The sequence below is a fragment of the Prionailurus viverrinus genome, chromosome D2, assembly GCF_022837055.1.
Source record: "Prionailurus viverrinus isolate Anna chromosome D2, UM_Priviv_1.0, whole genome shotgun sequence".
Lineage (NCBI taxonomy): Eukaryota > Metazoa > Chordata > Mammalia > Carnivora > Felidae > Prionailurus > Prionailurus viverrinus.
The window spans coordinates 12,055,103-12,082,942 of record NC_062571.1 but is presented as its reverse complement, the minus strand read 5'-3'; the positions used below and the strand labels follow the sequence as shown (position 1 = coordinate 12,082,942).

The window sequence follows — 27,840 nt, the reverse complement described above, 5'->3', positions numbered from 1 at the left end:
GAAGAAAACGAGGGGACGCTGTAGCTTTTAAACTTTACTTTTCAGGCGTGTATGTGCGTGTTATCTATGGAAATACGTGGAAAACGTGAATATGCAAATGATACATGGAAAACTTGGATGCGTTGGAGGTGGTCAGGGATCCCGACCATGGGTGCCCCCGGCCCGGGCGGGCCCGCGTACGCCCACCCCTCCTCCCCTCCGCCCCGTAACCGGCTCAGGCGCCCGCAACCGAGCCCGCCGCCAGGCAGAAGGGTAAGTGGGAGGCGTGGGCTGGTGCATGCAGGCTCCGCTCGCGGCCAAGGAGGTTTGCTGCAGCCGCGCGATTGGGGACCCCCAGCCGCCCCGCGTCCCAGCCCGCCAGCACGTGCTCGGCGCAGCGGGGGCGGGGGCAGAGGCGGGGGCGGGCGGAGGGCGGGGCGGGGGCGCGGCCCGGCGGCCACGTGACGGGCGGCGCGGGTATTAAGCGGCGCGGCAGCTGCTCGCGGCTCGAGCTGGTGCTTCGCCCGCGACCCAGCGTCTAGGCGTGCCGCCCCGAGAGGAGCCGCGCGAAGGTCACTCCGCGCCCGCCAGTCCGCCGCCCGCGCCTCTGCCGAGCTCCGCGCGCCCGCCGGCCCCGCCGCGTCTCCGCCCGCCCGCCCGTCCGTCAGTCCGTCCGTCAGTCCGCGCGCGCCCCGCCGCAGCCCCGGCCCCCCGAGCGCCATGAACCAGATAGAGCCCGGCGTGCAGTACAACTACGTCTACGAAGATGACGAGTACATGATCCAGGAGGAGGAGTGGGACCGCGACCTGCTCCTCGACCCGGCCTGGGAGAAGCAGCAGAGGAAGGTCAGCAAGGGCCCCGTGCCCGCCGTCTGCGGGCTCGGCCCGCGCGTCCGTGTGTCCCGGTCCCCCCGCGGGCTCGCCCACTGCGTGCACCTGCGAGTGGGCGCGTGGTGCAGGTGTTGTGTTGTCCCGTGTCATCGTAGCCCGCGTGCCCCGGGAGGAAGGAGAACACGTCCAGGGACGGGCACGAACCCGGGCGCCCTGTGTGTGTGAGCGCGCGCGCGAGTGTGCGTGTGTGTGTGTGTGTGTGTGTGCGCGCGCGTGTGTAAGTAACTGAAGAGTCACAAAACGAAAAACGTTAAAAGGGGAACAGTGTGTGTGTTTCTGCTTTAACCACTGTCAGACCAGAACCTGAAAGTCTCAGGTCGGTCTGCTCCTGACCCCTGGAGTCTGTGACCTTCGCCGCAAGAGTTATACTAACCTGCACCACTGTGTTCATTTGCCCCCAGCCCATCTCTCCTCAAATAAAAATGTCAAGTGAACATCAGCGTCAATGGGATAGTCACAGGGCTGCCCGAAGAGTAGATTTGCAAATCATTTCTTAAGTGTTTGGGGCTCCTAAGAGAGGGATGCTGTGTGGACACTAGACATCCACCAATGAAGTAATAATTATTTCACGCTCTATTTGTGGTTCATTGAGGTAAGCACACAGGGACGAGGGAGTCAGCCAACTCTGAAAGCTCTCAGCCCAACTTGGTTGGCGCTGTGGGGGCCCAGTGGAATATTCCACTATTTCAAGGTTTCTTCTTGATCCCCTTGGCTGGAACACGTAGAGAATGTTCACCAGGAGGCTAAACCCACCTCCTGTTTGACTGGGCACAGAGCCTGGTGGGGTCAGGCATGCCATGGCAGACCTGCGAACCCAACTTTATGATGACAGTGTCATGACAAAAGCAAAGTGCCCTACACTCCCCCCTCCCCTATTTTTCTGGGGGTGGAGCAAAGTGGATTTCCCTTCTAAGGACCTGCTTTGACATGAATAACCTCTGTTGACCATATGTGTGCATAGGAAGTGTAGCTGCCACTGTGAGTGAGTGTGCTGTATTACTTGGTGAATTAGTGTACGACCGTGGGAAACATGTACATCTGTACTTTCTCTCCCAGTGAGCAGTGTTAGCGAAGAATCTCTCCTGGAAGGATCTCTCCCTATTTGGATAATTGTCAAATAGCCAAGCATTGTTTTTATATCAAGATTCCTATTTGGTTGTCTACCCTCTCTGGTAAAAATACATTTAGTGTTACTACTTTAAACCTCAAATTTGGCTATATTTCACCCTCCACGTTAGTTTCCTAAGACTTCCACTATCCCCCCCTTTCTTGGAAACCAGAGAATTGGAAGTGATAAATATAAAGGAAAATAAAATTTCAAATCTTCTACAATTTTTAAATGACATTGTGAGGGAAAACACATGGATTATGAACGTGTCATCTGGACTAGGTGATGCATTGTCAAACAGAAGTTCAAAAGTGACTTTAATTTTTAGCATGAGTGTTTCCCTTTAAAAAAATTCCCCAAAGTTTTGATTGGTACATTTTCATGGTCATGGGTTTTTGTTTTTTTTTTTGTATGGGAAACAGTAAATAGCTAAGGAATGGGGCAGATAGTCTGCCCATCATTTTTAGGAATAATAGTCTGATCACAATGGTGTTTGCTTTTGTTTTTTAGTTTTGGATAGAGCCGATGTCAGTTTCCAAAAGCCACATTGACATATATCTCTTGTCATATTTTTTTTAATGCATTCACAATATTTTTTGATATAATGGCATTGTTGTAATTTTTGTTTTAAGTTTGGGATACCTGCATGAATATAATATGATAATTGGATAGCCCTTGACATACATTATTATACTTCCTGATCCCAATTCAAAAGAATGCTAAGTTTAAAGTGAGAATTTATTTTTATTTTTATTTTTAAGCTAAATCTGAGCTCACACACAGATCTTGCGGGTGTGAGTGGGGAATCCACTGCATTAGGACACAGGTCTGGACAGATCCAGAAGAGAACTCTGTTTCTACTTTTGGTATAGAACCTACTCAGGTCAATAAAATAATATCGAGCTGTGAGCTCAGTGTAGCCAGAGCAGTGGCCTCTATTTATGTCGTATGAGACAAACTGTTGGAACAGGACAAGGGTAAAATGCCATTGTTTCTATTGTGGGCTACCTTCTCCACACTTGCCATTTCAGAGATATGCTGGGTATGAGATCTGTCAACAGATGCTGGTAACACACGATGACGTGTGTAGCGTTATAATGGATGCGGTGCCTAATTATATCCACGGTTCAGAGAGTCTCATGGGCTGTGGTAATCCTTGCTCCCTGGTGTGGAATTCCTTGATACAGAAGGACTTAACAAAAGTAGAGTGCTTGTTTCTTTCTTTCTTTTTTTTTTTTTTTTATGATTTTTACAAATTTTGGTAAGAAACATATAAAATTGACCATCTTAAGCATGTTTCAGTGTGCAGTTCATCGGAGTTAAGAATATCCACATTGTTGTGTTATGCAACCAATCTTCTGAACTCTTTTCATCTTCCAAGACTAAACTCTGGATACCCATTAAAGAATAAGTTTGCATTCTCCCCTCTCCCCAGCCCCTGGCAACCACTGGTCTACTTTCTGTCTCTAAGAATTTAACTCCGCTAGGGACCTCATATAGGTAGAATCATAACAGTATTTGTCCTTTTGAGTCTGGCTCATTTCACTTAGCATAATATTCACAAGGTTCACCCGTATTACGGGCTGTGCCAGAATTTCCTTCCTTTTTAAGGCTGACCGATATTCCGCTGTATGTATCTTCCACGTTTGGTTTACTTATCCGCAGGTGGACACTTGGACTGCTTTTGTCTATTGTGAATAATGTTGGCATAAACATGGGTGTACAAATACCTTTTCATGACCCTGCTTTCAATTTTGCTGGTTTTATACCCAGAAATGAAATTTCTGGATCATGTGGTAGTTCCATTTTCAATTTTTTTGAGGAAGTGTAGTGTTTTTTCCAAAAAGAGGCAATTTAGAAGACACTGAATTTAGCATAAGTATGTGCAGGCATTTCGAAGGGCTCCCTTTCTCTTTCAGGGGTGTTTAGTAACAGGGGTAGGGATATACATATTCATGTAAGTTAGGCTGTCTTCAGTGGACTTTTGAAATTCCTAGAGCTTTGGTATTTAGAAGCAAGCTTCTCTTGGAACCAAGGAACACATTCAACCTTCAGTTCAATGGAAGCCTAATCAGGAGGTGACTTGTGAGAACAGCAATGCTGAATATGTGTGCTATCTCTGTGAGCTTGGGGCGCTGTCCTTCACTCTGGGAGCCTCGCACAGGCCTTTTAAGGAAATGACTATGTGTTTTGAAGTATAAAGGGTCCCTACATCCTTAATTTGTTTATGGCTAGAGGACGGATAAACTTTTGTACCAGTCGTTGGGAGAATAAGAGAGTGGTTCATTTATTCTGTATTCGGAACTCTCACTGGTTTTAATCATTCTGGAGAGAAAGTCAAGTTGTTTTGCATGTCTGTAATTTAGAGGGTCCGATTCACCATTCACCCTGGAGCAAGTCTGCCACCCAGGCCAAAGTGTCGCCGTGTCAGCTCAGGCAGCATGGACGGACATGTGTGGGAGCAGCTGCCCACAGGGTCCAGGTTAAACAGAGAGCCCAGGGACCTGAGAGTTCTGTGTTCTGAGGAGAGCAGCTGCTGGTTAAGGGCACAAGGTGAAGGCTGCTGGTTAAGGGGCGCTGCATGTTGCAGTCTGCCTCTGCCTGATTATTTCCCTGGAGAAAAGGCACTGTGTGTTCCAACAAGGTGAATGGTTAATGAAACGCTTGTGAACTTTCTCAGATTGATGAGACCTAGAGGAATCCCAGTGCTCCCTGGTACTCTCCGACCGCGATCAAGTCCCTAAGCCTTCAAGTTTCTGTTTCTTTATCTAGAAAATAAAGACGTGAGACATTTCTCACCTCGTCATGCTTTTCAAGATCCAGTGGTTAAATCAGTTTACGTTGAAGGGGCTTTAGACACTATACATGTTCAAATGTTATTACCTTCATGTGGCAAATATTTGTTTTAGCAACTGGTGTAATGGTGGTTAGCTGTGCAGTAGGTCTGCACTTGGACTGCTAGGGGACAATGAAGCACAGATTTGTTCCTTAGTGACTTTACTGTACTTTTGTTTTTTTATTGTGGAGAAATATATATAATACAAAATTTACCATTTTAACCATTAAAATGTTTTTTAGTGGTTATTTTTGAGAGAGGGAGACAGAGAGAGACAGAGCACACATGGGGGAGGAGCAGAGAGAGAGAGAGAGAGAGAGAGAGAGAGAGACAGAACCCAAAGCAGGCTCCAGGCTCTGAGCTGTCAGCACAGAGCCTGACATGGGGCTTGAACTCACGAACCATGAGGTCACGACCTGAGCTAAAGTTGGTCACTTAACTGACTAAGCGACTCAGTTGCCCCTTAACCATTTTTAGGCGTACGATTCAGTGACATGAATACATTCACATGGCCATGCAGCCATCATCCCCATCCATCTGAACTTTTCCAGCATCCCAAACTGAAACTCTGTGCCCACTAAACACTAATTTCCCATCATCCCCCTCCCCTGATATACATTTTTTTTTAAGTTTATTCGTTTATTTTGAGAGAGAATGAGGGTGTAAGGGAGGGGCAAAGAGAGAGGGAGACAAAGAATCCGAAGCAGGCTCCAGGCTCTGAGCTGTCAGCACAGAGCCTGACTCGGGGCTCGAACTCACAGACCACGAGATCATGACCTGAGCCAAAGTTGGATGCTTAACCAACTGAGCCACCCAGGCACCCCTTGGTGTACTTTTAAAGAGTGGATTTACACACTTGAACGCTTAGAAAATAAGACGTTGTTTAACATTAAGTGCCAGAGCTCATTGTGTAAAGAACAAAAATTATGGGAGGTCAAATCAGGAAAGTCATTGTGGGTGAGAATAATGAGGAAGTAGCTTTGTAAAGGAGTAGGACTTGGGCCAGGCCATAATTTAAGTAGTAACTAAGTATCAGCTGGGTGGCCAGTCACCCTTTTGTGCTATGAAAGCACCCTCACCCTTTTATTTCCTGGACCCCCCTCACCACCCTCTGACAAAGGGCTAAGGGAACAAGCTTAGAGAGTGAGAGCCTGAAAGGAGAAAGTGGCCAATGTGACCAGCCTAGGACACCCAGCTCCATATTCTTGGATGCGTCTGCTGCTTCTGATGTGCTTGAGGGAGCAGGAAGAGACAGGCTTAGCTAAAGCTCAGGATGCAGGTTGAACTTCAGAGAGAAGAGAGAGAGGGCCAGCTTACAGGGGACCCAGGCTGCAGGTGATGGAGCTCCAAGGGGCCGTGCTTGAAGAAGCCGACTGTTGGCGGAATGAATCGGATGCAGGAGGACCTGAGGCCAGGAGACCCAGGCAGAAGCCTGAGATGAGACCCGCAGGGTAGAGTGGCCAGGTTTAGATCTAGGGGCTGGTAGGAGAAATGGCGAGGAAGGCATCAATTTGAGAGTGGTCAGGAGGGATTATAGAAGTATTAAATGGCCCTGTGCTGTTCCACGGGAGGCTGCGGTATAAATCCAGTTAAGCAGACATGATCCCGCCGTCAGAGCTCCTGGACTGGAAAGTCAAGACCATGGTATTGACAAGGAACAAGCAAACTGATGAGGAGAATCGGTTTACCTGCCAGGAGATAGAAAGTGGCATATTTACAGGGCATGTCATCCAGGGCAGGGGTGTGAGCTCCAGAGCTGTGGGGCAAGTCATGTGTTCCCGAGGCCATCCATCACTTGAAGGGAGGGCTGGAGTTCTAAGGGGCCTCTGATGTCCAGAGAAGGATGCCGATGGGTAGGCGTGGAAAGGCAGAATCTAGTATGAGCACCAAGACACCTCTGACCCCGGAGGGACGGTTGTTCTAAATACACACTTGGTGGTTCGAGTGGTAAGGCAGAAAAGTCACTTTTTGTCTTCAGACCATCCCCGAGACGCTGGGGCCCCACGCCTTCAGCCAAGTTCACCAGGGAAGAAACTTGAACTCAAAAGAAGATTCTACAAGGGTGTGGGAGGACGGATATAATTCTTAGCTGGGAAACTTAATGAACGTGGCTTCAGAAAGCTGTCAGAAAGCTGCAGTCAGTGGCTGCAGCTGGGAGACACCTACAGAAAAGGCACAGTCCCCGAGTGGGCGGGGGAGCCACCATGATGAGCAGAGGAGTCGGTACGGAATACGTTGGAGGACAGTCAGAATTGTACCGCTGTTTCCCTGGGAACGGTACTAATTCTTCCAGAAAGAACAGAGAGCAAAGATTAGGGGGAGCGTTTGCTAACTGCTGTGCTAGACAAATTCCAAAGGAAGGAAAATCTTGAGCGCAAGGGATTGGTCTTTCCAAAGAAGTCTGGGGGAACATTTTCTACACAAACGCACATCTGGGGGCACGCACCTGTCCCCCTCCCCGCAATTTTCCAGATCGGAAACGTTCTTTGCTTTTTTGTTTTTTGTTTTTTTTTTATCTGCAGCCCTACTGAAGAGCAAAATCTAAACGGACCACAGGCACGGTCATTCTTTCTTTCATTCGTTGGACGTTTTTCGTGTCCAGGGATAGAGAATTGAGTTGACACCACCTTAGGCCTTAAGGAACTTACAGCCCAGTTCAAGAGACAGAAAGGTCAGTGCGAAGCGCACAGGAAGGACACCCCATTCCACTAGGCTGGTGAAAGAAAGGAGAGAATATTTCCCGAATGTCCCACCTGGGCGGTTTCCTGTCATGGTGAACGGAAACATCTTCCTCCGTGTCACCCAGGCGGGATCCTGGGAGTTATCCTTGGTGCCTCCCTCCCTGTCAACTCTGGTGGAGCCCATCTGCTGAAGTCCTCTGGACCCTGCCCCTTCCTCCTGTTATATACGTTAAGGTCTTCAGAGCTTCTGTGTTTCCTGCCTCGATTAGGGTGGTGGCCTCCTGTGCTGTCACCCTCCCATAGCTCATGCTTCTCTGCAGGCTTTTCTCCATGATCCTGGCAGGAATGATCTTTACAGAACACAAGCCTGGTCATGGTATTTCCTGCTTAAAGTTCCTCTGTGGTTTTTTTTAATTGCCATCAGGAGAGAATTTGGACCCCATGCTGTGGTTTGTGAGGCCAGGTCTCACCTAGCCTCTGTCTACTATTCCATTTCTCCCCCACAGGTTCAAGGTCCAACCCCGCAAAGTGGTATTCACCCCTTTGCCTTATACCCAGCCCCTACGTCCTCTGCTCATTCTGGAGTTCCTCCTCCATCAGGCCCCTCCTCCAGGAGGCTAGCCTTCTAGAACATGGGTCACCTGGTAGTGTTTTGGTCTCCCTCTGAGGGCTGTGGGCAGACACTCTCTGGTTCCCGGAGCCCTGCACTGAGCCTGCTCAGACTCGGAACTCATTTGCGGAATGAAAAAAGTTATGAGTTCTATTTCCAAAAGGCATTTAGTACAATTAAAATTTTTAAATGTAATAATTAACAACCTAGTTTTGCAGTCTTTATAACTCCTTGAGCTATCTATGTATTAACTCCAAATCATGCTTACTGTCTAGTGCTTTTAAAAAATATTTTCTTGGGGCGCCTGGGTGACTTAGTTAAGCATCCGACTTCGGCTCAGGTCATGATCTCACAGTTCATGAGTTCAAGCCCTGCATGGGGCTCTATGCTGACAGCTCAGAGCCTGGAGCCTGCTTCAGATTCTGTGTCTCCCTCTCTCCTTCTGCCCCTCCCCTGTTCATGTTCTGTCTCTCAAAAATAAATGTTAAAAAAAATATTTTCTGAAAGTGTTTTTCTCAAGTCCTCAACATGATGGAGTTGTCTGACTTAATCCTTAGTCTAAGATTGAGCCTTCAAAGACAAGCTGCTTAATTTAAAAATAATTGGAATTTAGAGATTTTTGGAATTAAACTTTCATACATGCAGATTTATTTAAATTATAATGTGTCACCATCTTAATGAACAAAGTTTCTGGTAACCTAAATTTGATTTGAAATGACCAGTTTTATTTTCCAGATTGAAAATCTTTACCCACTTAATAAAGAAAATTACAAATTCACTTATGATTCAGATAAGTATAATTTAAATGTGTGTTTTTGTGGTAAAAACAATTTTTTTGGAAAATGTGCTGTACTTCCCAGTAGAACTGGATAAGAGAGAATAGATGTGGGTGATTCTGAAGAATATATGTGTCCGGGAAAGGACAGGCCAAGTTCAAGACTAAGACGTTAGCATGACTTTGGGTTGTCTTGCTTTGTTTGTTTCTTTTTGCTAGCAGGTAAATTTGTTAGTTATAATCCCTATAATCTATAAATAGATTCTTAATAGTATGTGACAACCTTTTCATTAAAAGGCATGCTATCTTGGAAAAATCTCCTTTTTTAGTGATGGTGAGGACCAAATGGACAAAGAGGTGAATATACACTTATTTGGGGGCAAATGAGACCTATATTGAATATGAACCTGTGATTGAGTCTTATATAGACAATTATAATTGAGACTGGCAAACCAAGAAATCCTACCTTTTACAGTCATAAGGAATCTTTAAGTTATTTCATGATAGTCAAATAAGATGTGAAAGTAGTATTTATTAAAGTTTATTTATTTTGAGAGAGCGAGAGAGAGCATGAAAGAGGGAGAGAGAGAATCCCAAGCAGACTCCAGACTGTCAGCACAGAGCTTGACACGGGGCTCAATCTCATGAACCATGAGATCATGACCTGAGCCAAGAGTTGGACGTTTAACCTACTGAGCCACTGCTCCATGAAAATAATTATTTAGAAGTTACAAATGTCATTGCTCTTTATTAGAATTTTGAGTTATTTTACACGTATTAGGATGAGCGTATGAAATTCTCGACATTGACCACTTCGACTTCCAAAAATTGCAATTTCTTCTGTTCAGCCCAGTAAAACTATGTTACCACTATGTCCCGTTGTATTTGAGATCCTTGACCAATACCATGCAATAGCCAAACCATAAAACTGAATTCTAATCATTTCTAGCCTTATCTCTAATGCCTTTGGTGTTCATTTAGGGAAGTAAAGGGATCGTTGGGTTTCATAGAAGGTAAAAATGGGAGGTTTGGATCAAGAGCTTGATATTCAATGGAAATATCAAGGAGAAAGGTCAAGCCTGGAGGTTTAGGTGTAGCAGTTATCTGCTCATAGGCAATGGTTGAAACTATGGGGAGGGGAACATGGGAGAAATCCAGAGAAGACAAGAGGACTCTAGATGGGGGGTGCCTGGGTGGCTCAATCAGTTAAGCATCCGACTTTAGCTCAGGTCACGATCTCATGGTTTGTGGGTTTGAGCCCTGCGTTGGGCTCTGTGCTGATAACTCAGAGCCTGGAGCCTGTTTTGGATTCTGTGTCTCCTTCTCTCTCTGCCCCTCCCCGACTCACACTCTGTCTTTCTCTCTTTCAAAAAATAAATAAACATTAAAAAAAAAAAAAAAGGGCTCTAGAGGAAGCAGTGTCATTGCCTGCACCTGGGAGCATTGCTCCTCTGCATGAAGATGGGGACACATCAGAGGACTTGGAACAACTCGAACTGTCACAACGTCTTTGATTTTCTTCCTGGAGAAATCTCACCTTGGTATTCCAATGGAGCTTCGCCAGTCTGAATGTGGCATTTGAATTGATTTAGTTGCTGGAAGAGAAACGCAGGGATTTGGCACCGTGGGATGGGATATCTTTTAGCTGATGAGCTGAGTTATGCTTTCAAAGGAGGTGAAAAGCTGTAAGAAATTATTTATGGTGATGTGCTCAGGTCTGTGGCATGAAACGCTTACTGCAGTTGAAATGGCCAGTGGTAGGCTTTCCTGAGGAAGACTATACTAAAATGTCATGAGGATTGCTGAAGACAGTAGAATTTGTTTCATCTTCTACTAAAGGTAGAATTTAACCCCCAGATAGGTTTCCTTTTTTTCTATGTTATCATTTATATAATTAAGGGAGTGGAATGAATTGTTGCCCTCATTTAGATATTTGGTCTTAAGGATTTTAGAAAATATTATTAGTATTTGGGGTTGGGAGAGTATTGGTCAAGAAAATGATGATGGATGTATTCAGAATTGTAATCAGTTTAGAGGTCACCCACAGAGGATAATATTTTTCTATTTTGAAACACATTTTTGAGAGGAGGCAGGGGTGAGAGGGTGAGCGTCAGATTGGGCTGGGATGTGGGGAGAGATTTGTTGGAAAAAGGCAAGGCATGCTTTTTACATTTTGCAAACTGTGTAATTTCTGTCCTATTATTGGAAATTTATGAAATAGGAAGTGGCTGATTATTTTATTGCATACTTCGATCTATTCTGTTAAATTTTGAAACAGAAGAATATTTACAAAAAAAATTTGTTTTCAGTATAACACCAAAACAAAAAGAATTCCAAGACAGTAAAAGTAATACTTTAGTATGTGAAAGATTAAGAAAAAGGGTGGGGAAGGGATTTGGTCTGTTATCCTTAGTATCCCAAACTATTCACTGTGCAGGGCAGAGCAGTTATTTATTGAGAATTACTAGGCGCTGTTTTAACCATAGATATTATTTTATTAAATCTTCACAACAACCTTGAGAACGGAGTATTATTATTCTCCTTTTTTTCAGCCAGGGAGGTTAAGTGACTTGTCCAAGGGTTGTTGAGGGTGGGGAAGTGTAGCCAGAAAACACACACACACAGAATTCTAGATTACAAAGATACAGTCCTGTCTCACAATGAGAGCTTTGTCAAATGCAGAGATGCTGATATTTTATGGCATATTCTGGTCCACCAGGGACGGAGCTGAGTTTTAGAGCCATGCTGCTTAACTCTGAAGACTGTGCTTTGAACTACTAATCGTTTTCTGCGGTTTTTCAATTGCTTTGTACTCAGACTTATCACCTACAACTCTGAGTAGAATCCTGGGATTCTGTATTCCTAATTTCTCACTTACCAATAACCTGTTGCCTTTGTGGAAGGCTGTGTGTGCCTGTGAATTTTTCGTTCCACAATGTGTACAACTGGGAGCGTCTGATGAAATGAGAGAACTGAGTTTTAGGGCATGGTAAATACTGTCATTCAGGGGTTTTTCTCCAGGTCAGGCTGTGTAGCAATTGCTTCGTCCAACAGAGATACCTACAGGAGGAGAAAAGGCACCACAGGGAAAGCTAACAAAACCCTCTCAGATGGAGTTTAGTAGGACACGCCATTAAGGGCATCCCTTTGGAGTTAACTGCTGGTCTGACTCAGTTCCAAAAGAAGCCAGAGTTCATGATGCCTAAGAACTCGAGTCAGCTCTCTTTTGGAACGAGCCAACGAGACTCCAGGAGGCAAGAGCACAGATAAGTTCTCCCTGTGCAGGTGTGCTGTCTTAGTGCAGGAACGCTCTCTAAGATTTGGGTCCCACCAGGATTCAGCATGAATGTGACGTCGCAGTGCCAAGGACTTTCTTTATATTAAAAAAAAATTGCTGGGGCTCTTGGGTGGCTCAGTTGGTTAAGCATCTGACTCTTGGTTTAGGCTCAGGTCATTATCTCAGTTTGAGTTTGAGCCCTGTATTGGGCTCTATGCTGACAGTGGGGGGCCTGCTTGGGATTCTCTCCTCTCTTTGCCCCTTCCTGGCTTGTTCTCTCTCTCTCTCTCTCTCTCTCTCAAAAAAAAAAAAAAAAAAAAAAAAGCTTAATTTAAAAAAAATTAAAAGAATTCTGCTTTTCTTTAACTTCACATTATGGAAAGTTTCAAACATACACAAAAGCAGGGAGAATGCAGAATATAGTGAATCCTTCTGAACCCAACTGGCCAAGGAAAACCTGTTTCGTGGATAGGGGATGTCTGATTCTTTCCCCCCCCAGCTTTATGGAGGTGTAATTGATTGACAGATAAAAATTATAGATATTTAAAGTGTACAGGATGTTTTGATATATGCATACATTGTGAAATGGTTACCAGGGATGTCCACCTCTAAAAGGGAAACAGTTTTTATGTTCAACAAGTGTTTTATTCCGTAAAAAATTTTTGAAAGATTCAGCACAAAGCAGAACTTTGAAGGAGGCCATTTGTCACCTGCCCCCTTTAATCTTTTTTTTTTTTTAAGTTTATTTACTTATTTTGAGGGACAGAGAGAGTGAGGGGGAGCGGGGCAGAGAGAGAGGAAGACAGAATCCCAAGCAGGCTTCACACTTTTCAGCATGGAGACTGATGTGGGGTTTGAATCCATGAACCGTGAGATCATGGCCTGAGCCGAAACCAAGTTGGACACTTAACCGACTATGCCACCCAGGTGCCCCTCACCTTCTTCCTTTAAACGAAAGATTCCCAAGACCTGCCTTTCCAGACATCACCCGCATTTTAAAGGTAACCTTTCTAGGATGATAATCCCGTTGTCTAATTCCAGGAGGAACCCTCAGCATAGATTTCAGGCTGACAAGAGAAGAGGCTGGCATGGTGTGAGGCGTTTTGGGCAGAGGCAAAGTCTCTTAGCATCCTGTAAATGTGAATGGTTCACTGCTACGAGTTTGTGCCCGTGTGTCTGTACTGATAGCGTGTGTGCTGTGTCTAAGGAGTCTCTCTCGCCTCCTGCTGCAAACTGATCTGATAAAGTGACCCTATAACCTCTTTCAGGGTTATTGGTCTAGTTCCCTCTTAGTTCGTATGACCTCTGCTTTCACCGCGTTGGACGGTGAGCTTGGATCAGAGACAGGAGGTGGGGAAGATGTCTGAGGATGCTGAATTTGATACATCTGTGTCTTTATTTCCTCCACCACCCCCAGAGTACAGCCGGAGGAAGGAGAGAAGAGACATTTAAAGGGTTCTTGGGGAAAGGTTATTTTTAGGGGCAGTCTTGCCAAGACTGCTTCCGGGGATTTTATTTAGACCTAGATAAGGCCCTTGCCTGCTTACATGTGTGCATATCTAGGGGAGTCCTGGAAGTGATGGGGGGGGGGGGTGGCTGCATGCATGCCAAGTCCCAGGCTACCTCACTCTGTGCAAAAACTCACTTTTATTTATTTTATATCCCTCCCCCCCAGCTTTACTGAGATATAATTAACATAACATGGGAATGCAAGCTGGTGCAGCCACTCTGGAAAACAGTATGGAGGTTCCTCAAAAAATTAAAAATAGAACTACCCTATGACCCAACAATCGCACTACTAGGTATTTATCCAAGGGATACAGGTGTGCTGTTTCGAAGGGACACATGCACCCCCATGTTTATAGCAGCACTATCAACAATAGCTAAAGTATGGAAGGAGCCCAAATGTCCATCGATGGATGAATGGATAAAGAAGATGTGGTATATATATACAATGGAGTATTACTCGGCAGTCAAAAAGAATGAAATCTTGCCATTTGCAACTACGTGGATGGAACTGGAGGGTATTATGCTAAGTGAAATTAGTCGGTCAGAGAAAGACAAAAATCATATGACTTCACTCATATGAGGACTTTAAGAGAAAACAGATGAACATAAGGGAAGGGAGGCAAAAATAATATAAAAACAGGCAGGGGGACAAAACAGAAGAGACTCCTATAAATATGGAGAACAAACTGAGGGTTACTGGAGGGGGATGGGCTAAATGGGTAAGGGGCACTAAGGAATCTACTCCTGAAATTGTTGCACTGTATGCTAACTAATTTGGATGTAAATTAAAAAAAATAAAAAATAAAAATAAATTCAGTACAATTAAAAAAAAACATAACAACATTGTATAAATTTAAGGTGTATGACGTGGTGTTCATTTCTTAGAGCCTCTGTTCTTCATGAAGGGATTTGACGAAAAGGTGGAGTAAGAGGTAGGAAGCCCACATCCAAGTCTGCCCAGAAAGGTCCCACTGGGGGCTATAGCAATAACCACGTTTCCTCGGACTCTCAGAAGTGGTCCAGGCTAGACGCAAACTCTGAGGTCCCTGTGTTCCGAGGACATACACGTAGCAACCTCAGAGCATTAAAATAATGTTGAGACCCAAGTAATGTATATATAGGATAGCAATGCCTTTTCTCAAAATACAGGCCTATTTCTGAACTTTAAAAAATGCAGATATTGGCGAAGTGAGATTTCTTACGTTTTGAACAGATTTAAATACCAGAGTCTAGTAATTTCCAAATCTTTTAATTCATGTATCTTTTAGAAGGCCAAGCCTTCCAGAGAGCCATGGGGGTGGAGCCCTGTGTGTTGAGGGACACGGGGCCACTGACCCCCCACGGTGGGTCAGGCTCCCCTCTGAAATGCATGCCACCATGTGCTTTTGGTATTTGATATGTTATCTTTATGGTTTCATCAATAGTGTGTAGATTCACACTTCAGACATTTTGATATTAATATGTGCTGTGCTTTAAGAATGCTTATTTTGTGAGTCTGAAAAACGAAGGGTCACACGTTATTTAAATAGGTAGCGCGGTCACCAAAGTCAAATTCTATCTAGCTTTGTTCTTCAGACAGTTTAAGTTTTATATATTTATGTTTATATTTGAAAACATATATATATATATGTAAACTCTGGGAGTGCAGCGATGATAATAAATACATTTACTGTGTGATAAAATCATGCTTCCTGTAAAAATTCCCCGTGTTTCTATAATCAGACACAGGTGGGGCTGTCATTGGCGGAGTCCTTTAAGGACTTGGTAAGGAGGCCGGAAAAATCCTGTCAGAAATACCTGCTGTGTGACAGTGGGTTGTGTTGCTGTGACTGGCATCTGGGTAACTGGATATTATAGACTCCAAAGGATTTCTGTTCTGCGATCCTAGAACTTGGACAGCGCGTACCTTCTCCATCAGGGTTTTGAAATGTGATGTCGAAATAGGGATTTTAATGTGAAACTTAAAAAAAAAAAAAAAATCCTGGAGGAGCCCTCCGTTGGTTAACTTCAGAAATCTGGGGTTGCTTAATTATATGCAATTTAGGCAGTTTTTCTTTTTCAGGGAGAAATCTGGAGGATTAATGAAGTAAAGCTAGCTTAACGTAATTACAGATAACCAGGATGAAGACCAAAGAATCTAGGCTAACACGTTGTATATACTTCCCCGAGTTACTTTTTTAAGATACATTTCTGCATAAGTCATACACGTTCCCTACAGAAAATATGGATAAGAAATTTTTAAAAGTCACAATCTAGAGAAAACTGGTGTTAACATTTTGCCATATCGTCTACTAGAACACTTTATGCTATAGTATGGAAGCATATGTTTATGAATTTTGTATCATAGTATGTAATTGTCTGAAATGGCTCACGATATGGAGGCTTCATCATATATTTTTGTGAACACTGTCCACTCAGCATGAGCCCTAGGCAAGAACTTTTTGAAGGAGGAAATCGGAGCCTGGTTCCCTCAGGACGGAGTGAGCAGGAACTTTGGAAATGGCCGGCTCCCCTGTTTTTACCCCTTCTGCTAACCAGAGGTTTCCCCGTGTGGAGAGGAATCCTGTAGACGTACCTGATGGGGACTGTTTCTAGTTTAGGATTGCGCTCTGGCCCCAAACACCAATGCAGAGCATGTGGTGTCTTACGGAGAGCTGTTTCATTCTAAATGAGCGCTTTAATCCCTTATGAGGCAGCCATTTATTTGGGTCCCTGAAAGTAGTAACATTACGGTGAACTGTTCCTTCAGTTCCCTGGATGGGCCGAGGAGGGAAACATCAGTTTGCTTTTCTAAAGAAAAGCCTTGCATTCATCCTCAGGAACAGAATAATAAAAGTATAATAAATGTTGCTGTTGCCTAAAACCAAGCAACAGTTGGGTTTGCCCTGTCACTGAGCCACATCTTGCACATAATTACCCAGGCTGCAAGGGAACAAGTTATTTTGGGAAGCATAGCTCAGGATCAATCATATGTAAGGCTGTTTGTTGGGAGCTGTAGATGCTTGCTTACCAGAAAGTCCTCAAAGGAATTCTCCACATAGCTCATGCCAGCTTGGGGGAGGCAGGTGTGACCCCAGAGAACTCCCAGCCAGTGGCTAAGTCAGGCTCCTGGCCCGGGAATTGCTCTGTCTTGGCTGACCAGGCACCTGAGAGCTTTCATGTGGTTCTTTGAGCTTACCCCCACCTCCTTTATCTAAAAAACAAAAAAAAAACACACAAAAAAACCAAAAAACCTTTTAGAGCAAGAATGACTGAGACTTTGATATTGAAGATACTTGATCTGATTAGTTTAACACATGCTTCCAGCCCTAGAATAGTTTGGGTAGAATCTGCGTATTTCTAACCTCTGCCTTTTTCCATTCAACAGTTAAAACGGGGGAGTTTCACCAAGATCATTTACTAACGGTCCTTTAGGAGAGCTAGGACTTTTTTTTAAATAAAAGGTTTTAAAAATAAGTTTTATAAATTTTTATATAAAAATTTTGTTTCCAAAAAATTCAAAACAATTTTTTTTTTTGTTTCAAAACACGGAGAATCGGTGGAGCAGAGACGTGTCTGATGTTCTTGCTTGTTACTTTACGTACTTTGCCGATAATAGGAATGTAGAGATGAGTAACTGTAGCTGAGAAATGAAAATCAAGAGCATGAGTAATAAAGACTCCTGTAAGTGGTGATAAAATGTTTGTGGGAAATTTTCTTGAGCAGGGAGGAAATTAACAGATGGAAATACTTTAGCTTCTAGATAAATGTAAGATCTTTATGAAACAGGGAAACGTGCTAAATAATTCAACCCAAATTTAGTATTATTTATGGTGATTCGTATGAGAGGGAACATGGGGACACGTATTAGACTTTAAATGGAGGCTTTGACATGGAAAAGGAATCCAGTAAGCTGAGACTTAGGACAGTTGTCATTTTCACGGGACAAGGGAAGCGTACCGTCACTTAAGATCAGCAAAGGATAGACTTCGATTCCGCAGATCATTCTTGTCTTCACTGAAATCAATAACATTTTTATCAGAATAACGAATATTTTAGCGTGTTTGAGGGTTGACCTGTCTTTAGAAAATGGACCCTAAAGCCTGAAGTATGAAAAGACAGTTCTTAAATAAAGGTAAAAAGCGTGACTCTCACACAAACATAGAAGCGAATGCATGTTGGGGCGCCTGGGTGGCGCAGTCGGTTAAGCGTCCGACTTCAGCCAGGTCACGATCTCGCGGTCCGGGAGTTTGAGCCCCGCGTCAGGCTCTGGGCTGATGGCTCAGAGGCTGGAGCCTGTTTCCGATTCTGTGTCTCCCTCTCTCTCTGCCCCTCCCCCGTTCATGCTCTGTCTCTCTCTGTCCCAAAAATAAATAAATGTTGAAAAAAAATTAAAAAAAAAAAGTGCATGTTAAAGATGTTATTTAACTCATTAAAGAAAAATGAAGAGGAGTTAACGAGCAGTTCAAGAGAAAATCCAAAGAAGAGGCACATTTATAGGTTAGGAATAGTGACATGAACGTCCACAGGGCAGGAGACATTTTTCTATGGGAGGAAGGAGGATGGTCCCTGTACAGAACAGAATGCCTTTCTTGTCTATAGGCAAGAATGATTTGATTGCTCTCCTTTATCTATGATTTAGGAGTTGGACAATAGCATAGGAGGGGTGCTGTAGACAAGGCACAGGTTTCCTATTGAAGCCTAGACTTTTCCCGATACAAAGTAGCCTTATTAGCTGTCCTTACCCCTTTCCAAATTCGTAACTTTAATCTGTCCCGTCCTTTTCTGGAAGTTGTGGAGGAGAGTCCACATACTGGAGAGGCCATTCCTCAAGCCGGAATCAGTCTGGGCTAGATTTGGCTTTGTGAAAAAACCTAAAAACCATTTTTTTTTTTTTTTCCTGTTAGCAGCCTTCGGGCTTTACAGAACCTTTCTTTCTGTATTCTGAACAGCCCAGGACCTAAATGGAAGTCAGTCTTAGGAGCCTGGTGACTGAAGCCCAAAATTCACGGTTCAGAATTTCTGATGAAAACCAGACATGGGTGGAACTCTCTTTCCAAGTGCTGGGAGAGCCATCTTTAACCTACCCACTTAAAGGATCATCCATTAGCCTGATTCTATTTTCGGATACCCTCAGCCATGAGGTTGTCTTTTATTTTTTACAAGGGTTTTTTTTTTTTTTTTCCTTCTTTTTTTGGCAAGGTTACAGAGTCTCTTTTAACATTTAAGGATTCCGTAATGAAGTTTGACACAATAATTTTTTAAAAACCTGGAACTTGAACAGATAGCAGATTTTAAACTCCTCAGTCTTTTTTATTTTTTCAGTAAAAAAGAAAAAAAAATATGACTGCTTTCGTCTTTACTAACTGTCCCAGAAAGTCTGGCAAATGAGATCCTATTGAGCAAATACTGAGTGCTAGTATGTTCCAGCCACCTGTCAGGAGCACAGAGCAAAGACCCCCGCTTATAAGTGTATCACTTACACCAGCATTTTATTTTATTTTAATTTTTTAAATATAATTTATTGTCCAGTTGGCTAACATACAGTGTATACAGTTGCTCTTGGTTTTGGGGGTAGATTCCCTTGATTCATCACTTACATACGACATCCAGTGCTCCTCCCAACAAGTGCCCTCCTCAATGCCCATCCCCCATTTTCCCCTCTCCCCCGACCCCCCATCAACCCTCAGTCTGATCTCTGTATTTAAAGAGTCTCTTATGGTTTGCCTCCCTCCCTCTCTGTTTGTAACTATTTTTTTTTATGTGGTGTGCCACGTCAGGTATTTCTGACAGTATTTTTTCTGCTTTCCCACCAGGTCCTTAAAGGACTCTGATAGTGACAGCCCCCCTTGAGTTGTTCGTAGGCTACCCTACCCCCCCAATTTGAGATTGCCAGACATCCTAACTTTGGGTAGAAGAGACCCCCGAACACTGCTTGCTGACAGAACTTGGGGGGGGGGGTGGGCAGTGAATCATCAGTGGAAAAAGACTTCTTCTTTTTTCCCCAGTTACTTTGTCTTTGAGTAATTAAATTTGTATTTCTGAGTATCCCTGGGATTCAAGTTAAAAACAGTATTTTGGGGGCACCTGGGTGGCTCAGTCGGTTAAGCGCCTGACTCTTGGTATCAGCTCAGGTCATGATCTTATGGTTGGTGAGTTCCAGCCCTGAGTCAGGCACAGAACCTTCTTGGGATTCTCTCTCCCTTTCTCTCTCTGCCCCTCCCCTGCTTGCTCTTTCTCTCTCTCAAAATAAATAAATATTAAAAAAAAAAAAAAAAAGCAGTGTTTGGTACTGTTGAGCTTCCAGCTTATTTATGACTGGAATTGTCACCATTTCAAGTGTTGAAAATTCAAATAAGTGCTAGTCCTCTCTGTGTGAATCCAGGTATGCCTGGTGGGTGTTGGGTTCTGTGGGTGATACAGAGGTGAGTAAGACAGGATTACTGTGGTCGTTTGGTGTAGGCTTGCAGGCATATGAAAGTCTGAGAAATCAGGGTGTGTCTGCCATTTGCAATGGGATGAAATGGGATTTGCCTTTTTTTTTTTTTTTAGAGGGAAAGTGATTCATCTTTATTTCAAGGATTTGCCTTTTTATAAGCGTTAATTTTTAAAAATTTTTTAAATGTTTATTTACTTTTGAGAGAGGAGCAGGCAGAGGCAGGGAGAGAGGGAGACACAGAATCCGAAACAGCCTCCAGGTCCGAGCTGTCAGCACAGAGCCCGACGTGGGGCTTGAACTCATGAACAGTGAGATTGTGACCTGAGCCAAAGTCGGACGCTCCACCCACTGAGCCACCCAGGTGCCCCTTACAAGACTTAAATTTTAGGGGCGCCTGGGTGGCGCAGTCGGTTAAGCGTCCGACTTCAGCCAGGTCACGATCTCGCAGTCTGGGAGTTCGAGCCCCGCGTCAGGCTCTGGGCTGATGGCTCAGAGCCTGGAGCCTGTTTCCGATGCTGTGTCTCCCTCTCTCTCTGCCCCTCCCCCGTTCATGTTCTGTCTCTCTCTGTCCCAAAAATAAATAAACGTTGAAAAAAAAAATTAAAAAAAAAAAAGACTTAAATTTTAAGGCTCTTTATACTTAGTGTATTTGGAACCAAGTCCTGATGCAAATGTAGCCCTTTATATTAATTGTCTCTTGGGAATACATTTAAAAAAATTACACAGGCATAATATTTTTTCCTGCTATCAGCCAGAATTAATGTTCTGAACACCTTGTGCCTTGAGGGAGTGAAGAGATGCGAACGATGTTCTTTGTTCTCTGACCAGTGGTGTGAGTACTTGTGGAAAACCCGGAAAAGATGAAGACCTGACATCTTTCCGGCTTCTTGGATCCCAGACCTTCTCGCCTCCCTTTTCTGTCTGTATTACTGTAACAGTTTATGAACTGTGCTAAGCAACAGCTTGTTTATGCTTAGTTATTGGAGGTGGAATATCTCTTATGCTCAAGTAGACTGAGATCGTGACTGTAGGCTGTCTGTTTTTCTATGCAATGGTTTAATTCCCTTTTAAATTAAACCCCAAAGCACCTCAGCTCTCTCTGAATTATTGCCATCACTGAGTGCTGTTCTTTTGTGTTTCTACATTTGTGACATATCTTGCGTTCTCTTTAATTCATCACGCATCACAGTCAACTCGTTGAATTAGGTCAACGGTGCATTCCTTAGGGGAAGAAACAAGCCCCAGGAGAGAGGAGCCGACTTGCCCACACCAGATGCTGAGCCGGTCACAGAGCTAGGCTTCAGATTTTAGGGCTGCTGTTCTTCAGCGACTGCTGACCTTAGCTGTTGCACGCTGTGTTATCTAGCAGGATCTTGGAGCTCTAAGCTGAGGACTGCCCACTGTGTGCTTAGGTCCCTGGTTAACATTAGGGCTCCGTCTTGCAATTGGTTGTAGCACAGGCAGGATCCTTACAAGTAACCCTTTAATGCTTACGTACTTCTTTCTCTGGTTACATTTTTTTGTAATGTTGTGTGAGTATGATGTCGTGTGGCAACCTCGAAGGTTTGGGATTTTTTTCAAGATCAGATGATTATGCTGACCAGTCAATATTGTGAGTGACTTCTGGGTCCACAGCACTTCCTTAAATGTTTTCCAGGATGGTTATATGTCTGAATATTTAAATGTAAGGCTATGTTGCTGATTTCTGGTGTGATTCTGGAGTGGCCCATCGTATGGATCGCCAAGCGCATGTCCTCACGTGGTGTGTGGACTGGAATCTCTCTCTTGGCTGAGGGGATGGTGAAGCTTCGTGGTGAACCAGAACATTCTGCCTCTGCAAGCCACAAGGGGCAGGAATTTCTGCCCTCTCTGTCAGTGGGCTCCCTGCTCTTTGTGAGGGTACTGTCTCCTTTTTAAACACTAAAGCTGAAATCACGTTTACTCCAGAGGAACAGCTCTGACCTCCTCTCCTGCATTAACCAGAGATTTTATAAATCTGTGCAGCTTTCTAGATGCTCCCCACCCCTTACTTTTCAAATATTAAAACACACACACACACACACACACACACACACACACACACAAGTGATTAGAAGAAATCTTGGCAAATTGGGAGTCTATGGAGTGGAAAAGAACACACCATTAAAGTGATTATTGTAAATAGAAAAATAAATGGAGCATTTTTAGAAAAATCAACTTAAACCACAGAGTGGTTTCCGGTAGGTGTACATGAGAGCGTGTTCAGAACCAGTGCAGTAGGTAACGCTGGCTGACCGGCTTTCACAGTTCTTCTCTTCCTGATAACTTTTTCAACAATTTCATAGAGTTGATCGTGACAGTTATCCCGTGTTTTTATAGCTGGGAAAGTGTCAGGGCATGAAGGACAAACAGTTACATGGAGTCAGAGTCAGAAATAGAATCTGAGTTCTGAGCCATGACTGCAGGCTGGGCCGGGCTTGACCTCCGCCTCTCCTGGGACCCACTGTCCCCGCTTACCTGGGGCCAATTCGTCCCACCCCACAGGATGCGGGCCAGGATGGACACAGCAAGCCTCCCGGTGTCTCCACTCGCTGGGGAAAGCAAGCTATGGGCAATCTCAAAGTCACAGAGCGCTTTGACAATGCCCCAAACTGATTTGGATCTGACAACAGTACTGTTTCATAATTGGTGGGCTTGAAAGCTAAGACCTTTCTACCCCCTGAGCCTCATGCAGTGGGCCTCTGCCCAAATGTCCCAGCCCTTAGCGGGCCCTGTTCTGTTTCATTCAGAAAAATCCCATAAGCTTTTCTGAGTACCCGTTTCAGGAAATGTGATCTGAAATGAGTATTTTATGGCATTATCATCATCAGTTAAAGCTAGTTTAACAAGCGTGAAGGAAATGTATAGGTGTTGTCTTGCCATATTTTTGTTTAGTAAATTGAACAGTTAGTCTTACAGGACGCAGGCCACACCTAGAACCAAATTGCTGAAAGAATTAATAATTAACTGATAGCATGAAATAGACTGCTATTCAGACAACTATGTCAGACTCAAGGTGGATTTTTTTCCTTTGGTCCTTATCTGGGTAATAATCTCTTCTAGGTAGAGATATGAACTTGTGTTATGTCAATAACCGTAGTTATTATGCATCTTGATTAAAAGACCTTCCCTTTTTCTCTGTGGAAAAGTCTACAATATAGGTGTTTGTGTCTATAGGCTTAATTCATTGAAAAAGAAACCAAATGCAAATGTATAGCCTTCAGTAACACAGGCTTATCTCAGCATTTCATGTAGTACTTTTTTTTGTCATTTAGCACAATGTGCTGATTGGCATAGGATTTGTCTTTGAGAAAGACAGTGGTCAGTCTTACAGTTCTTGTGGACTAACTAGGGGCTTTGCTGGTACATTCTTCATGAAGAAGGAGTGGTCTCGCCCACTGCTGAATGGGACCGACAGTTCTTGGTAACAGCTACTCCTGGGAAACTCCTTCAACAGATATTGTTCTCAGCCACCATGTTTCAGGGGTTAACGAACATTTTCTGGGTCTCTCGATTACGTTTCAGAATATAACAGAGGAGGGACTGCTGATAGTTTGAATATCCTTCAGGCTTTCTGTGTGAAACCTCCTCCTACAAGCCATGGGAACACAGCCTTCACCTCTGGGCCCTTCTCCTTTGCACCCTGTTTCTGAAGAGTTTTTATGCCATGGCCAGGGCAGGTCTGTATTCAGGAAGATCAGTCTGTGCCCCCAAGACTGCCCATCCTGGCCGGTGCCTCACAGGTGGTGATTCCTTCTCTTTTGGGAAGAGATGCTGATATTTGCTCCTGTTGTCTCAGGAATATACATGTCGAGACAGTGCTTTCCACTGCCTTCCCGCCTTTTCCTTTTGTTTTCATGTGAGCTTCTTTGGAAGGCGGTAAGGACTTCAAATACTATCAGCCTTTCCTTTCTGGAGATACAGATCTTCCTTGACTTCTGATGGAGTTACATTTGGATAAACCCATTGTAAGTTGAAAATACCGTAAGTCAAAAATGCATTCTCTACAGCTAACTTCCTGAACATCATAGCTCAGCCCACCTGACTTTCAGCGTGCTCAGAACACTTCTGTTAGCCTGCGGTTAAGCAAGAGCTTCTAACACCACGCCTGTTTTATAACAGAGTGTTGACTGTCATGTAGTTGAATACCGTACCAAAAGTGAGCGACAGAAGGGCCATGTATATGGGTGCAGAATGTTGGTAAGTGTATCAGTTGTTTACCCTCGTGGTCCTGTCGCTGGCAAGGAGCTGCTGTCCCTGACCAGCATCACAAGAGAGGACCCTACCACATAGCACAACCCTGGGGAAAGCTACAGATCCAAAATTCCAAGTATGGTTTCTACTGAATGCGAATGGCTTTTATGCCGATAGGAAGTCAAAAATTAGAAGTCGGACCATCGTAAGTCAGGAACATCTGTAGATGGTTCTGTGGTTTCCTGTCTGGTTATCTTTGGATTTCCCTGAAAGTTTTTTTTCCACATGCCTGTCTTTGAGCTGCAGAAAGCATTGGTACTTATCGCTAGGTGTAGAGGCGTGGGGAATGAGCTGTTCTCCAGGAGGGAGGTAGAGGAAGCAGGAGAGGAGGTTGGAGAACCTCACCTGTGACTGAGCAGTTTCTGGGTTGAGCTGTGACCTGTGGAGACTGTGGCCTGTTTCCTTGTTGGACTCTGTCTAGTTCATAGAGCATCGTTTTTCCTAAGAAAGGACATCTGGCTTGGTAGTCTGGTTTGACCCAAGGAGCCTGCCTCAAAAACCGTGTGGACCTACCCTCATTCCACGCTAGTCCTCCCAAGATTTAGTTCCCACAGACTTTAAAGATGTGCGTTGCTATCAGCCAGCAAGACAAGCCACAAAGAAGCCTTCGGGTAAGATGTATGGAGGTTTGCTCTGGCTGTTGTTGCTCTGTCTCCTCCATAATTAGCAGGCTTTTCCGAGAAACCGAGGACGATTGGAAATGCATTAAGAACAGTCTCTATAGACCGTGGTAATTAAAACTGTAAATAGAATGAAAATTAAATGTTCTAACAAAGCTTAAAATTCCTTTTCAGAGTGCACTGGCCTCTTTGCAAGCTATTATCTCAGAGCTGTTGGGGTCCTTTCTTCACATTCCAATTGGTTAGTTACCACCTTTATTGGCTCCTTGGAATGCTCATTAAAGATAGGGACCCTTCATTAGACTTAACTAAATAAATTGACCTTTTCGGTTAGATTCATTCTCTGGATTTGCACAAAGGAATAATTACCTCTGGGAAATTACCTTCCCTGTTATGTATACCTATAAAAAGGTAGGATCAAACAGACCTCCACAGTGTTGCATAGCGGGGTCAGGAAGCTTGCACGGATTTCATGAGCAGCTTTGGGGTTCTACCCGGGAGTGTTTCTGATACTTTTATTATGAAAGGACTTAAATCATGTGGTAACAGGATAAGGTAATTTTCACCAGCAGTAGTTGCTCATTTTAAGTTGAATCTGAACAAAAACAACTCTATAAATATTTTAGGTCATGATATTTTTTGCCTGTCAATTCAATTTTTAAAAATCATGACCTACAACAGACACATGAAAAGATGCTCAATGTCACTCCTCATCAGGAAAATACAAATCAAAGCCACACTGAGATACCACCTCACATTGGTCAGAGTGGCTAAAATGAACAAATCAGGAGACTGTAGATGCTGGCAAGGATGTGGAGAAACGGGAACCCTCTTGTACTCTTGGTGGGAATGCAAACTGGTGCAGCCGCTGTGGAAAACAGTGTGGGGGTTCCTCAAAAAATTAAAAACAGATCTACCCTACGACCCAGCAATAGCACTACTAGGAATTTATCCAAAGGATACAGGAGTGCTGATGCATAGGGGCACATGTACCCCACTGTTTATAGCAGCACTTTCAACAATAGCCAAATCATGGAAAGAGCCCAAATGTCCATCGATGGATGAATGGATAAGGAAGATGTGGTTTATATGTACAATGGACTACTATTTGGCAATGAGAAAGAATGAAATCGTGCCATTTGCAACAACATAGATATGGAACTGGAGGGTATTATGCTAAGTGAAGTAAGTCAGTCAGAGAAAGACAGATGTCATATGTTTTCACTCATATGTGGAATTTGAGAAACTTAAGACCATAGGAGAAGGAAAGGGGAAAAATAGTGTCAAACAGAGAGGGAGGCAAACCATAAGAGACTTTTAAATACAGAGATCAGACTGAGGGTTGATTGGGGTGGGGGGAAAGGGGAAAATCGGTGATGAGGATTGAGGAGGGCACTTGCTGGGAGGAGCACTAGGTGTTGTATTAAGCAATGAATCACGGGAATCTACCCCCAAAACCAAGAGCACACTGTATACACTGTATGTTAGCCAATTTGACAAAATATTATATTTAAAAAAATCATGGCCTGTTTTCTTGTGCCTGTCCCAACAGGTTAGATATATGATTAATCTCAGTATTGTGAGTTAAAAAAAAAAAAGAACCAAAACCCAAACCATGTTTAAAGTAGTTTTTCTTGCTGAAAATGGGGCCTGGGATGTGTTTTACTGAAGGATAACTGTCTGGAAACAGCTTAACTGTCCATCCACAGGGAGCTAGTTACATAAAGTATGGTATATGCACTACAGGGAAATACTATGCAGCCATGAAAAGGAATTATCTGTACTGATGCAGAATGACCCCTAGGTTATATTTTTTAAGTGGGTAAAAAAAAAATCCAGGTAGAGAACAATGCGTACACTCTGATTTGTATTAAAGGGACAAAAAACGATGTGTGTATCTGTCTCTATATCTGTCGAAGATCATTGAGGAGATACACAAACGAATGTGTGTGTTCCCTCTGGGGAAGAAAGCTGGGTGGTTGGGAGTAGGAAGAAAGGGATGCTTTTCACTTCATACCCTTTTGTACCACTTGAGGTTTTTTTTAAGTTTTTTTAATTTATTTTGAAAGAGAGCGAGTGCACACACGCAAGTGAGGGAGGGGCAGAGAGGGAGAGGGAAAATCCCAAGCAGGCTCTGCACAGACAGCACAGAGCCCGATGCGGGGCTTGAACCCATGAACCGTGAGATCATGACCTGAGCCAAAGTTGGATGCTTGACCGACTGAGCCACCCAGGTGCCCCTACGTGAAGTTTGAACCAAAGAAATTCATTACCTATTCAAAAAGTAAATAGACAGGGGTGCCAGGGTGGCTCGGTTGGTTAAGTGTCCGACTTGGGCTCAAGTCATGATCTCATGGTTTGTGAGTTTGCATCCTGCATCAGGCTCTGAGCCTGCTTCGGATTCTGTCTCCCTCTCTCTCTGCCCCTCCCCCGACTCATGCTCGCTCTCTCTCTCTCTCTCTCGCTCTCTCTCTCAAAAATAAATAAACTTAAACTAATCACTTCTCGGCCTTTTGGCTAAGATCAAGTGTAAAAAAAAAGTAAATAGATAAACTAATATTGAAATAAATAAATGATGGACTCTTTGTAACAATCTTAGTTTCAAACACCAAAGTTGGGTTATCTAGAGTAACTGTCCCATAGAGCTTTCCATGATGCTGGAAATGTTCCGTATGGGCACCATCCAGCTCAGTAGCCACCAGCCACATGTGGCTTTTGAGCACTTGAAAAGTGGCTGTGCCCAGCAAGAAGTTGCCGTGGCTGAGGTCAGAGAGATTGTTGCCTGTTTTCCCCTCTAGGGTTTTGATGGCTTCCTGTCTCACATTTAGGTCTTTCATCCATCTTGGGTTTATTTTTGTCTGTGA

At 43.9% G+C, this 27,840-nt stretch overlaps 1 protein-coding gene and 1 pseudogene across 2 annotated transcripts in view; one reads left to right on the top strand and one right to left on the bottom strand.

Annotated features, from left to right (window-relative positions):
• The window catches only part of LOC125147557 (glyceraldehyde-3-phosphate dehydrogenase-like), a 72,592-nt pseudogene extending 71,891 nt beyond the window's left edge, over window positions 1–701 (bottom strand).
• ACTN2 (actinin alpha 2) overlaps window positions 674–27,840 on the top strand; it is a 73,507-nt gene continuing 46,340 nt past the window's right edge. For both annotated transcript variants that reach the window (XM_047824849.1, XM_047824848.1), the window contains exon 1: window positions 674–825. In XM_047824849.1, the coding sequence (XP_047680805.1) occupies window positions 700–825 (126 nt within the window). In that variant the 5' untranslated portion in view covers window positions 674–699. The remainder of the gene's footprint in view (window positions 826–27,840) is intronic.